Source organism: Centrocercus urophasianus, unplaced genomic scaffold, assembly GCF_019232065.1.
Source record: "Centrocercus urophasianus isolate 14NV4802_14NV808 unplaced genomic scaffold, USGS_Curo_1.0 seq_10, whole genome shotgun sequence".
NCBI classification, from domain to species: domain Eukaryota; kingdom Metazoa; phylum Chordata; class Aves; order Galliformes; family Phasianidae; genus Centrocercus; species Centrocercus urophasianus.
The window spans coordinates 67977407-67990393 of NW_024884142.1; the positions used below are offsets into that span (position 1 = coordinate 67977407).

At 34.2% G+C, this 12987-nt stretch overlaps 1 protein-coding gene across 1 annotated transcript in view; it reads left to right on the forward strand.

Annotated features, from left to right (window-relative positions):
* FMN2 (formin 2) overlaps positions 1–12987 on the forward strand; it is a 141286-nt gene that overhangs the window by 102583 nt on the left and 25716 nt on the right. Inside the window, exon 16 of the mRNA XM_042811192.1 lies at positions 9099–9150. Within this exon, the coding sequence (XP_042667126.1) occupies positions 9099–9150 (52 nt within the window). The remainder of the gene's footprint in view (positions 1–9098; positions 9151–12987) is intronic.

Consider the following 12987-nt stretch of genomic DNA (forward strand, 5'->3'; position numbering starts at 1 on the left):
CTGGGTTCAGTTTCTGGCTCCAGAAGACTGTGAAATGAATGCTGTTAGGGTAATCTTAATTCTGGCAATTTGTAACACAGAATGATTGATTTTGCAGTTTCCATTTCCTTCAACTGTTGCTCTTATAATTTGATTAATACAAGGGATAGCACTGCCTCAAGTTTTTTTTTCTAAAAATAACTGAGAAAATATGACTAAGATCATTAGAAATATATAAAAACTTAGGCTTTAGTTTTTCTTTAAAACAAACAAAACAAATGCACAGAACATCTATAGGTTGGATACTGTGTAATTTATATGAAGGTGTTCACTTTAAATAATGCCTTCAAAATCTACTCATTACTCAGACAAACTATTTTTTTCATTGTAAATTTTTGATACAGAGAGAGCAACATGCAATCATTATAATAGAAATATAGGAATCATATTTTAACTAGTTCCATAAAAATGTACATTTTTTGTTAGTATTTTTTCCATTGGATTACTGAAAGAGCTTTTAAAACATTTGGAGTACTGAAAGCATTTTTTTTTTTTTTTTAAATCTCACACTGACATCTTGGTGCTAAAACATAGTTTTACCTCAGTATTGTAAAAACTTCACCCCAACTCAAGAGTCAGCACCTCCAGTGATTATGATATAATAATCCTAGTTTACATTATGGTGTATTTGCAACACTAAAGACTGTTTAAAGGTTGTTTTGGCATTGGTTGGGAAGAGGATATGTGTTAGTCATCAAAACACAATACAGGTCAGCCACTATGAAAGCATTCTGAATGGATGCAGCGGATAAATGAAAGCATTGCAGATAGGGTGCAAAATCACCCCTTCTTCGATTAAAATCTTACCAACTAGTTGTTGGGATGGTAAGTTAAAATAGAGACATTCAAATTTAATTCATGTTTAGTTGCTGCACTGACCCTGATCAGCATGCAGGGGTATGTTCTCCAATGGTCCACAGATCAGGTTAACAGCTGGGCATAATTGCTTTTAAATTAGACATGAAACCTCTTGCATACCTAAAAACACGTATTTAGTTCTCAGTATGCTAGGTAACAGCACATCTGTTTAGTGCCTAGTCCTGACCTCCTGAAAGTTAGAGGGAATAGTCTATAATGCAGTTAAGTAGAATATAATGGATTAGTAGTCTTGGATGTGGGTCCTACTTCCACCTCACTTCAGTGGAAAATAGATTCCATCTTTTAAAGGGTAACAAATTATCTGTTTACCAGATTGCTGCCTGAGATGGAATGAAAGATCAAACACAGAGGTAATTCATATCTTGAAACATGCTTTGAGTGCTCGGCAAGACTTTTGCTGATTTTTGTTTTTATTATTTTTATTATAGTTATTTTTGTGATGAAGGTAGAGAAGCTATGGAACAGGTTGTCCTTTCCCAGGAGGCCCTCGAGGTTAGAGCAAACTGCTGTAGCTATAGGCATCCCTGTTCATTACAGAGGTGTTGGATCAGGTCCCTTCCAATTCGAATGATTTAATCATCAGTTATAGTATTCTAGACTCCCTTCATGGAGTCTTTTATTTACAAGGTTGTTGGTTTTTTTTGGTTGAATTTTTAGGGTATTGTTGATCACGTAATCATTGGTATGACTGTGGATCTTAGATCTATGGATCAGCAAATAATTTGACTTGTCCCTGTCATGTAATACTATTATGAAGTGCGACTGGTTGAAGTGACTATAAATGTTTTGGCTTATCCTAAAAGTGTTGAAAAAACAGGAACAACGTAACGTGCTGCATGTTTTCTAATTAAAAGTTCTATTCCCAGTTGTCTTTAAGAAACTGGGGTCTAAGTGAAGTATTTAAAAGTTCTGTTTCATATAGGCATGAAAATTTTAGAAAGTAGGGGAGATGGAGTAGAGTATTCTTCCTGCTTGCTATCTTCTATGGATGTCATAGGAAATCTAGAAGGATCCTGGACTCCTGCTAGGATTTCCAGAATAAAATCTTTCTTCTTTTGCAGTTTTCTTAGCATAAATAATACCAGATAATAAACTATCCAAATGTACTTGGATCTTTGTTCAGTGTAAATAGAAATACTTAAAACTATACCAACATAGCTCTAATGACTTATTGTCATTAAGCTCTTTGTAAAGTCATTGTATCTGTCAAAAAAGTAATAAAAACCAACAACCTGGCTCCACTTGAAAGTTACTGGAAAGCACATTCATATCTAATTGTAAACAAATACTAGTTAATACTTTAAATAAAAAGTGGAAAATAAAAAAAGATTTAGGATGTAGACAAGCAGATGAAAGGATTCTTGTTGCTTTCCATCTGAGATTACTAAAATGCATTCCTGTATTCAATTACCTGAGAAGATGTGATATCCCCTTGAGAGAGATCAGGACATCAGAAGGGATAACAGTTTTGTGCATCTCCTTATTCATAGTCCTTTGAAACCAGTTCAGTAGAAATAATTTATATTGCAATAGGATTTGTGGCCAGACAGTGACTACAGACAGTAATCACTGGGTCAAGATCATAGCACAGGCCAACAACACAATGTTATCATGGAACACAAGTGCTGAAGAGGGACATTTAAGTGCTGTTTGAGTAGACCTATGATGTCTACTCAGAATTGCTTCTGAATCTGAACCAGAAAGTCAACCTGTTTTTTGACTATGCTTATTTATGCCTTTTATGTGCAAATGTACTAAATAATTTTTATTAACTGTTAAAGTCCATTTTTTTCTTACAAAATTCCTATTATGGCATGTTATAAGCTAAAATATGCATATCACTTTATGTATGTGTGTATAAAAAAGTTTGACTTTCTACGTATTTTTTTTACAAAGCCACTAAGCTTCAGCTCTTGACATCACCTAAGGATTAATTATTTAACTCTCGTTTACAGTTTCTTCTCTCCCTCTCCCCCAAAAACAAAACAAAACAAAATCCTGTTTGATTGTTTCCATTTAAAATAACTGCATAGTTTTTCCCAGTGCCACTCTCGTAGCCAACTACATTAAGTTTATTAAATGAAACATGCAAGTAGAGCAAACAACAGAATAAAAGTCAGAAGTTGAGGCAACAAATGTTCAGAAGACAAAAGGGGAGAAAGTAAGAGGTGGGTATTTTTTTGTTGCTTGCTTGAAGAGCTTTGCACAGACTCTGGTGCCTTTGTTAGTCTGCTTTCATAGCTAATTTTGTCAAGGTATTTTCAGAATCAGTGTTGAACATTATTCTGATATCCAAACAATTGTTTTAGAGCTTTCTGAGGAGCACTCAAAAAACTATGTGTGCAACCAAGAACAGAGGCAACTTTATTAGGAGCTCTGGCAGAGGTCCTGTAGACTTGAACCTTAGGCCTTAATGAAAGTGTAGCTATGTGACTTTGTGGTGGTTATTCTTCCAACATCTTATCTCTTTAGTCTCCCTTTCTCCTGTGCAGAGGTTGTTCCTCATGGCATCAGATGGGCTTTTCAAGTTCTCAGACTTCAATGGAGTTGGGTCAGTGGAAGGATGAAAAATGTAACCTAAAATCTAACCTTCCACACACACTTCAGAAAAGTCAGCTTTTTTTTTTTTTTTTTTTTTTTTTTAATTTGGTCCTTGTTGTTGCTTGGTTGGGTTTGGGTTTTTATCTTTTAGGACTGGAGAGCGGTGAGCTGTTCCTCTCCAGAGTAGATATATTGGCATGTTTTGGTATATTTTCAGTCTCAGCTAGTATTCATTCAGCATCACAGTGGAGGGGAAAAAACAAAGTTATTGTCAAAGCTTCTGGTAAATACTACAGCAAAGGCTTTTAAAAGTTTTGGAGTGTTTTCTTTTTTTCAGTAAAATGGATTTCTAATGATTTCACTACTATTAAAATGCAAGTAGCATAAGGCAGAATCATCCCAGTTCAAAAGGTAGTTGCAAGACTGATCTCCCTGCTAGTCTTAGGGCAAATATTTCTAAAGATTTTTAAACTTTCTGGAAGAGATGATTAAGAATGGAATGTACTTTCAAACTTTTTGCAAAAAAATTGCAAGAACTGATAATAGACACAATATATGTTGTATGCAATGTCTATATGGAACATAATCTGATCTAAATACAGAAAATAACCTGATATATTGATGTAGATTTAAGGCAGAAGGTATAAAGCTTAAATTTGGAAGAAAGTTGATAGGACTGAAAATGAGAAAATACTTGGCAAGATTCTTAATTCACAGAGAAGCTTGATTCCAGCAAAGGCTGTAGCATGTGTCTGAAATGCCTGCTGCCTTTGAGATAAGAAAAGACATTCGTTATAAAAGATTATTTTTTTATGTAATTGTCATTGAACCTTTCTCCTTTTACTTTTAATCTCTTACATTGTGAAAAAGGGAAAGCCACTGCTCTGCTAAACACTGCCATTTTCTGGAATGCCTGTGTACATTTCCCTCATTCAGTTTCATGCAGTGTTTCAGGCTTTTGTAAAAGCATAGGTCACTTTGGTATGACTATTTATGTACGTACCTTTGCAGAAGTTTATATGTAACCTTTGCAGGGCTGGAATTTAAAAGAATTGAAAGAGCAAACACAGAATAATGGCATGTATCATTCTGGAATGTGGTTATTTGCTGATAATGACAAAGATTTTATACATTAAGTTAATTAGATTTTATGCACAAAGCTTTGGAAATGCACTGAATTGCATTAAATCAAGTTTTATACTCCAATTATAGAACATCAAACAAAAAATTGATTAAAAATTAAAAAACCAAAAAATTGATTAAATAGAAGTCAAAGCGTTTGTAAATTTCAATGAAATGCATTTAGCCTCTAGTGAAGAGATTTGCTGGAAAAGTCTAGGATATAGTACAGTCTTCGTGCTTGGGAAGGAATGGGGAGGAAGGAATGTACTTGAGTTTTGAGGAAAGAAATAGAAAGTATTTAGAAAGTATAGAGCTAGCTGTAGATGGTGACTAACATTAAATAATATGAAGGTATCTTAATAGAAAGCAGGCAAACAGTATCACGTTGACTCATAAAAAGGCATTACATAATTTCAAATAAAAAGTGAAATGAAAGTAAGATAATTCAGTATAGGTCATAAATAGGTAAGGCTTCATGGATTTTTCTTGCTTCACGAAAGACCATTTTAACTCTGAAATTTTCCTTTTTTCAATATTGCAATATTTTAAAATATGACCTAAGATTATTATTCAATTCTATCATTTTAAGTAGATTTCACAGGATGCACATTCATTCAGGATTATAAGAGTGTGCATATAAAGACCTACAATATATATTAAATGTATACAGGCAGAGATATAAAATTAAGTTTTACTTCTACTCCTGCTGCATTACATGAAATATAGGGACTAGTACTTAGTATGATATATTCTGTAATAGACTTGAAGCAGTATTGTTGGAGGTGGTTTAGAAATTCAGTGTCAAAGTCCAAGAAATCTATGCAGGGAATTGGAGAGAAGATGAGTCAATAAAATATGGAATGTTTTTTAATTGGCCAAGATTGGCCCCCCCAAAAAAGAAACTCCTGTATCTGCCATTAGTCTGCAAATGGTTGCTGGCATGGTCAGTGCAAGGGTTCTGAATGTATACAAAAGCAAATGTACTGCAAGACTTGTTTTAATGTTTTTCAGAGAAAAGCAGTAAAATTTTCTGAGTAAATCTTGCTTCTTCATGATAGAGATCGAGAATTTTATTGGCTGAGCTGGGCACCCAGAAATGCTCAGCTGCCTCTCTACCCCTGAAAAGGACAAATTCTCCCACACCATTTGCTGCCACAAGTCAGTAGAGATTTTCTTCTTTTTGCTTCACCTGCTAGAGGACTTATCATCTGGAAAAAAGGAAATATACTTTTCTCCCAGTACTCTTCTCCCCTCATACATACGTTTCAGCTTGTACTTAGCACTTCATTGATACAGGCTGCCAAGAAGAAAGAATGTCAAACTGGTGCCTTTCAGGCAGTCTTTACCAGTTCTGAAGAGCTGCTCTGGAGAAAGAAATGAAGGTAAAGATGTATTATATTCAATGAAAAGATAAAGTCTAGTGCACTGTGGGACTCTTCAAGTGAATCTGTCTTAGCTTTTATGTTCAAAAATATATAGAGCTTTTTGAGAAAACTGTATTAAAAACACTACTGATTTATTTTATCTCCTTTGTTAAAGCAGAAAAATGAGTTGAAAGCAGTTTACGAATGGGGCAACCACTACAAAAAAGAACACCAATGATCACTAACATTAGATGATCATTAGGTGATCATAAGAGTGGACAGTTTCAAAAATTATAGGAGTCTCCAGTTGCCTCTACATCTAATAGTCATTCCATTATATCTAGGTGATATCACGACTTTTGTGGTTTTTGATAACAGTAGGCTTTCTTCCCCAGCTGGTTAAATCTCCATGAATTTCTTTGACTAGCTGATGTCTGCATCTTTCACATGCTTACTGTACGCTAGTGCAGATATAGTTATTTAAGAATTTACTTTGAACACTGACAGATTCACAGTGTACTACATTTTCTTCTGTTTTGCTGGTGCCACTGGTCTTCTTACTCAAGCAGAATCATTTTTATTCAGTTCTTCAACTATTTTCATCTAGAAAATAAGAAAAAATGAATTGCAAGTCTGATCCACGCCTGAATAATATCCCTTTAGTGATGTTTAAAAGTTTCATCACATATTTGGAACAGAGTACAGAGGAATTCTCTCTAAGGGTAAACTTTTTCCTTGCAAAAGTCTTAATTTCAAGAGGTGATGTGATGTAAAATGGAATCTCTCTTTGGGTATATTTCATTTATACTAAAAGAAAAAAGCTATTACAGATCATTTTCAAGATTCTTTTCTTTGTGTAATACTTATTCTCTAGGAAATTATTAGAACTACAGATACTTGAAATGATTAAAAGTATATATGCATGCTTTGAAATTGAATTTGAACAAGAGTTTCTGTTGCAGAATGGAGACATTCTGACATGCTTTGATAAGCCTTGTATCATATGTATCGTATGTGTTGTGCTTGCAGTCTTCCAAAAATAAATTATCGAATATTTTGTCCATTGTTGTTAGGTAGGTCTGTGTTGAATTATTGGATATGAGGAAGAAAGGCAAATCTAGACAATGCAGATGATATGTTCCGTCAATCCTGGAAATTATTAAAAAAAAAAAAAAAAAAAAAAAAAAAAAGGTTCTGTACTAATCTGATTACTAAAAGGCTGTCCCAAACTAGAATATACTAGAATATACTAAGCTCCATTTCCAAGCATTGCTTAACTCAGTGGAGTCCAAATTACATGTTTCAGTAACAATTGCTTAATTTAGAAGTTGTATTTGAAGGTACTAAGAAAAAGCGTTACTGTAGAACTAGATGTTGACTCTCCCTTCATTCATGGAGTTTGTGTGGAGTTTCTTCTCTCTTGTAGCATATGTTTTTACAGCAAATCATACCTTGACTTTTAGGATTGAAGTATAAAGGAAAAAAAATTCTGTCAAAGCTGCCAGGTTTCACCTGGTTTCATATCCAAAGCCAAGCAAGACTTTCAAGCAAAACTATAAGTCAGCCCAGATTCACTCAACACTGGGCCCAGGTTCAGTCAAAAGAGTTGTGAGCCGTTACAAACCTTTTGAAGAATCTGGGCCGAGTTTCAAGTCAGTAATGAAACCCGTAATCAGGCAGCCTTCGTGTGCTCTGGAGTTTTCTTGAGAACATTTACCCAGATCTCCCTAAAGTTTCCTGTGGTTTGCTGGGATTTATTTTTCACTTCAAACTAAACAACGGTGGAGCCTGAATCAAGTAATGACTGCTAGGTACAAAGGTTGTTGCTGCAAGTAAACCAAGCATTGCTCACCTGGCTCAGCTGACTGCATTACTACTAGTAAAAAACACTTTCAGCTTTAACTATTTTAATGTTTTGTGCAAGTGTAAACTGCTGCTGATTGAAACATCAATCAGAACAGTAGCAATTACATTTGATTCCTAATATTTCCATTGCTATTCTCATCTGTGCCGAATTGCCGAATTTTAGATCTGCATTTTCTATTTTAAAGGCAGTGCATCTATAATGCAACAAGAAATAATTTTAATTATTATTGTGGAACTATGTAGGAACAATAGAATGGTAAATACCTTTAGAGCTCTATTTTTGTTATTATTATTATTTTTAGATTTCTTTATGAAACTTGCACCACTGGCATTTGTTTTCAGGTCCGTGTAGAGCCTCTTCATGCTCCTAGACCAACTGACTTTCTGGAATCCTAAAATTGTCCTTGCAGATTAGCAGGTTACTACTCCAGCAGAATGGAAAAGGGAATCAAGTTCTAAATTAAAAAGCTTTTGGCCAAAATGTTATATCTTGAATGAATTTAAGATGTGCTACCTGAATACCTGAACTCTATACTATAAGCATGCTTGCACAGAGTAGTTTGTACTAGAGCTTTACTTATTCTTTTTTTCCAAGTTTAATGCGCATTTTCTGGTAGGTGTTGCACATCATTATTTCTAAGTTAAGTAAACTTGATATAAAATGCAGTATGAGAGAAGCTTTGGAAATTTGATCATTTTTGCATTTGTGTGGCAATGGCTGCTTCATGTTTTAACTCTTCATATAATGACCATGTAATAATTTCCTTCATATAAATTTTTTCTTTTCAAAATGGGCCCATCATGTCTCTATTACTTCACTATATATTACGTCTTATTTCATTCTTATTTGTAAATTACCTGTAGCTATTTGCAGGGGGATGGGAGAAGGAAGGTAGCTTTTATTTGTGGCTGTCAAGCAACTTTTACAAAGGCTTAATGATTCAAGCTTTTCACTCAGCTTTTCTTCTTGGTTCCCATATTTCTAGTTTTCAGAGTCATTCTTTAAGAATTGTTTTAATGTCACATTCATGACCTGATTGTTGTTTATATCAGTGCAAGAATTTATTTTTTTTTTAAATCTTGCTCTGAGGAGTTTTTGTTTTGTTTATTTAAACAGATATCAAAATTCATATCACTTTTTTCAGAATTGATGTACATTAGTGTATCTTAAGGTTGTTTTTACAAAATGCAGGATAAACAAATCACAGCAATTACAGTGAAATATTTTCATAAAACAGTGCCTGTAAATTTAACTTCGTAGCTAATGTTTTGCCTGTATTTTTACAGCTAAAATAGACCAAGAAAATGAAGAGAAGTCACTGACAGAAGCACATAAAAGGTAAGATAAAACAGTGATAAAATCCTTCTGTGAAAAACATGTTTTGCTACAAATTGCTGAATTGGAGGCCAACATTTTATTTTTTGAATTTTGAAAGAAATGCACTGAGAAAGCAGATTGACGTGTATCTATTGTAAGTTTCAATTTGATTAATAAAAAGCATAATATATAACTTAATAGAATACAGAACAATAGGAATATATTCTGTTTTTAGAGAAATATTGCATGAGATTTCTTTCAGAAAATGCATGTACATTATATAAAAATGAAGTTAGAGTATGATATCTGAACTGAGGGAGTTCAACACCAGAATTACAGTGACTTCACAGACACTATTCCCAGACAGCTACTAATCATTAGGTACTACTTTCTATGCTTATAGAATACAGATTTGGGAATCTGTTTTTTAATAATCTAGTGATATGTATATAATTAAATATGGCTTTCTTCAAATATTTTTTGTGGTTAAAAGCAAAATACTTCATTAAATTTTATTGAATGAAATTTCAGGTATGTGCAGTTGAGGGTTTTCAAAATTGTGAACTTTACTTCACTGTGCAGTGTGTGACTTCTTCTAATTTCTGGCAAAATTCTCCAGAAGCTCTAAATGGGTCAGATAAAGTCTGTCCCAGCAGAAGGCTGAAATGACACTCCGTTTCTAGTCCAGATTTGGTGAAATTGACAGTCTACATTAGTTTTCCATTTGCCAAACATAGCATCTTTTTTTGTATTAACTACAACTGCTGGTAAGCACATGCTGATAAATACAGCTGGTAAGTCTTTCAATCAGATACCATTAAAATGTAAAAGATTCCAATTTGTGTTATGCTTTGTCAGCTATTTTATGGCTCTGATGCCCCAGTTTCTACCTAGGTTCAATGTAACATGATAGTGACCGTTCTCCTGGTGGAGCATAACTATCTCTGTCTATTCTTGGCCTACATAATAGAGCATTTGAAAAGAAGAGATTGGATGTTCTTTTGTCACAAGTTCCATTCTCACTTTCATGGTGTAGATGGGTCATTGAGTGGTATATAGTTCCATTGTTACATCACAATCTCACATCATCAAAGGAATTACTGCTTTGTCAGTATGATACCTCTTACTTAAGTATACAGAAGGCCTACTCCTGATCCTTCCTATTTGTCCTAATTCTTTCTTCTCCCCCTGTGCTGAATACAGCAGCTCCTTTTACGTAGTACTTTGTTCAAGAAGGAAATTCCAGTTCGTTTTTGTACATTATATTCAGAAGTTTTTTTGGAAAACATGAGGAATCACACTGGGACATAAAACAAGAAATCTAGGGGCAACATTATTTTTACTGTTACTTTGAGTTATGTTTGTCTTTCTTTCTTGCACCTTTCCACTGAAAGCGTTAAGCAAATTGCTGGTATTTGTTAAAATAATGAAAAAACAAGTGCTTGATGTAGTTTTAGTATTGTGTGTGTTTATTGCGTTAAGATCCTTAAAGAGGCTTAGAAATAAATTTCTTGAGATCTTTTTTGGCAGGGAGTGAAAGATAAGATGATAGCTTAAAGAGCTATATAAAAGATTCATTTCATTTGGCTAATCATATGAAGAATAGCTGTGTATAGGATGACTAGGCAAGCAAGTGGTGCAAGGAAAAGTGATGGATTTGATGGAGAAAAAATAATGTGAATTATGTGTTTGGATTTTCCTTTTTAAAGTGGACAAATTCAGCCCACAGATAAGTTCAGGTCTACCCAACAACAGCATTTCTTTTGCTTTTAGTATGAGATACGAATTTTCTTTGTTTTAGCTTGGACACAAAATATTAAATCTGATATCTCCATAAAAACACAAGTCTGAAGGAAAGCTCTTGCAGCAATAACAACAGAAATATTTCTAAAATGAATAATGACTGGGGGGGAAAAGCAGCAATTTTAGAAAAGCTCAATTGTGCAATAGATGAACTGAAATGGAAAGTTAATCTTCCACGCAAAATGAAGACAAAGAAAATGGAATGTCTGCTCTAGGGACTCCATGCAGTGTATAGCTGTTCATTTGTCACAAGTGAGAAAATGTTTAATCGGTTTTGAAATGATGTATTCTCTCTTTATTTATCGTGTTTAGTGACTTTAAGAGTGTCAGTATGTAAAGTGTTTATCCAAGGAATGGATTTCTGGCACATGGATAAAATGAAAAGTGAAATGTTTAGCTTGCAATAGGCATATGTTCCAAGATCCCTCTGAGAAAGTATCCTGAGATGAGAAGAAAGCACACAGGTCTGTGTTTATCTAGCTTACGCAGGCAGACAAGGAAGGCTCCAGCCTGGTATTAACACTGAAGTGACATGGAATGTCTTTACCAAACCCCAAACAATTACATCATTCCTTTAACAATATTGATAAAGTGCAATAAAAAGAGAGCTGGCACTTTCCAGTTAGATCCTCATTGCTAAATACTTGAGTAACTGTCGAATACATGACAAGCTACAGTAAAAAAAACACAACGCTGTTTCAAGGGGAGAGGAAAGAAATAAAAGATAAGAAGGAGAGAAGGAGGGAAATAGATGCTTCTGTATTTCAGGAGTACACAGTTTGAGATTTCTTTTTTCCATTTTAAATGAGTTTAGATTGTATCCTACATACCAAGATGCATGGATATGTGTTCAGTTTGTGCAGATGGAAATAACATTTAGACAAATTTGTAGCTAAAAATAAGACTGAAAGTTGGAAAATACAATGCCCTTTTTGCCAAGTAAACAGTATTTCATGTTTTCTGTGTTTTCATTTACTTAGCTTTAAATACCTCTGATCTTCCAAGATGATATATTCTTTATGCAGGGAGAAAAAAGTAGAATCATTTTTTGCAGGTATACCTAATGCAAATGTAGGAGAGAGTTCAATCACAGCATCTACAGAAAGTAGAAACTAAGATTGCATCAAAGTTATTGTCAAAAGTTGTGTAGTAACTGATGTCTTGATTACCGTGCCAGTAGTAAGAGTAACAGAGGTGTGATATAATCTCGCTAGTTTACAATCTGAAATGAGCTAGTTGCTCCCCTTGTGCTTGGATCCTGAAGAAACAACAACTGAGCAATTACCAGAGTAGCATTCAATGAAGCAAGAGCTCATTACTTTCTACTTGTTACCTATGTTTAGCTGAATAGTTATGAAGGTATTGCACGTAGCTTTATTACTTTCTTCTAATACTTTGTCCAGTGTTTAGTTCAGAGCTCTTTGGAAGTCTTCCAGATTATGGACTTGAGAACAGAATAAATCCAGACTAGAGCATAGATTCTCTTCCACTGAAACAGTTAATAAATTCTCTGCCATGGTATGTCTCTTTCTGGAATAAGGCCTTTGGAGCCATTCACAAACTGAGGTGAAGCAGGTGGTCTGAGAAACATTCAGAGCATCTTCACTTCTTCCTGACATTTCACTAAAACAATGAGACATTGGATTCTAATTTCAGTGCAGCAGCACCAATATTAGTTTAAATAAGCTTTGGGTTTAGTTGAATCTTAATGAACCATAATGCATTCAGACAGAGGATCTGACATTCTTCAAGAACAATTAATTTCTCTGAAAATTGCTTATTTTGTGTACTCATATCAAGCCAGTGTAAAGAGGCAATGTATGATAAGAATCTCTTAAACAGTACAGACCCTTTCATTTCTAATACTTCAAGCAGTAAAACCTTGCATGAAGTGATAACAGTTCACTAAGACAAAAAAGTGTCAGATGTTGACTTGATTTTTTGGGTGAAACACTCCACGTTATTTTCCTGCTATGATAAATAGTGAAGTCTGGATGTACAAATGTGCTGCTTGCTATTATGGCTTTGTGTACGTCACTGACTTTAACAAATCTA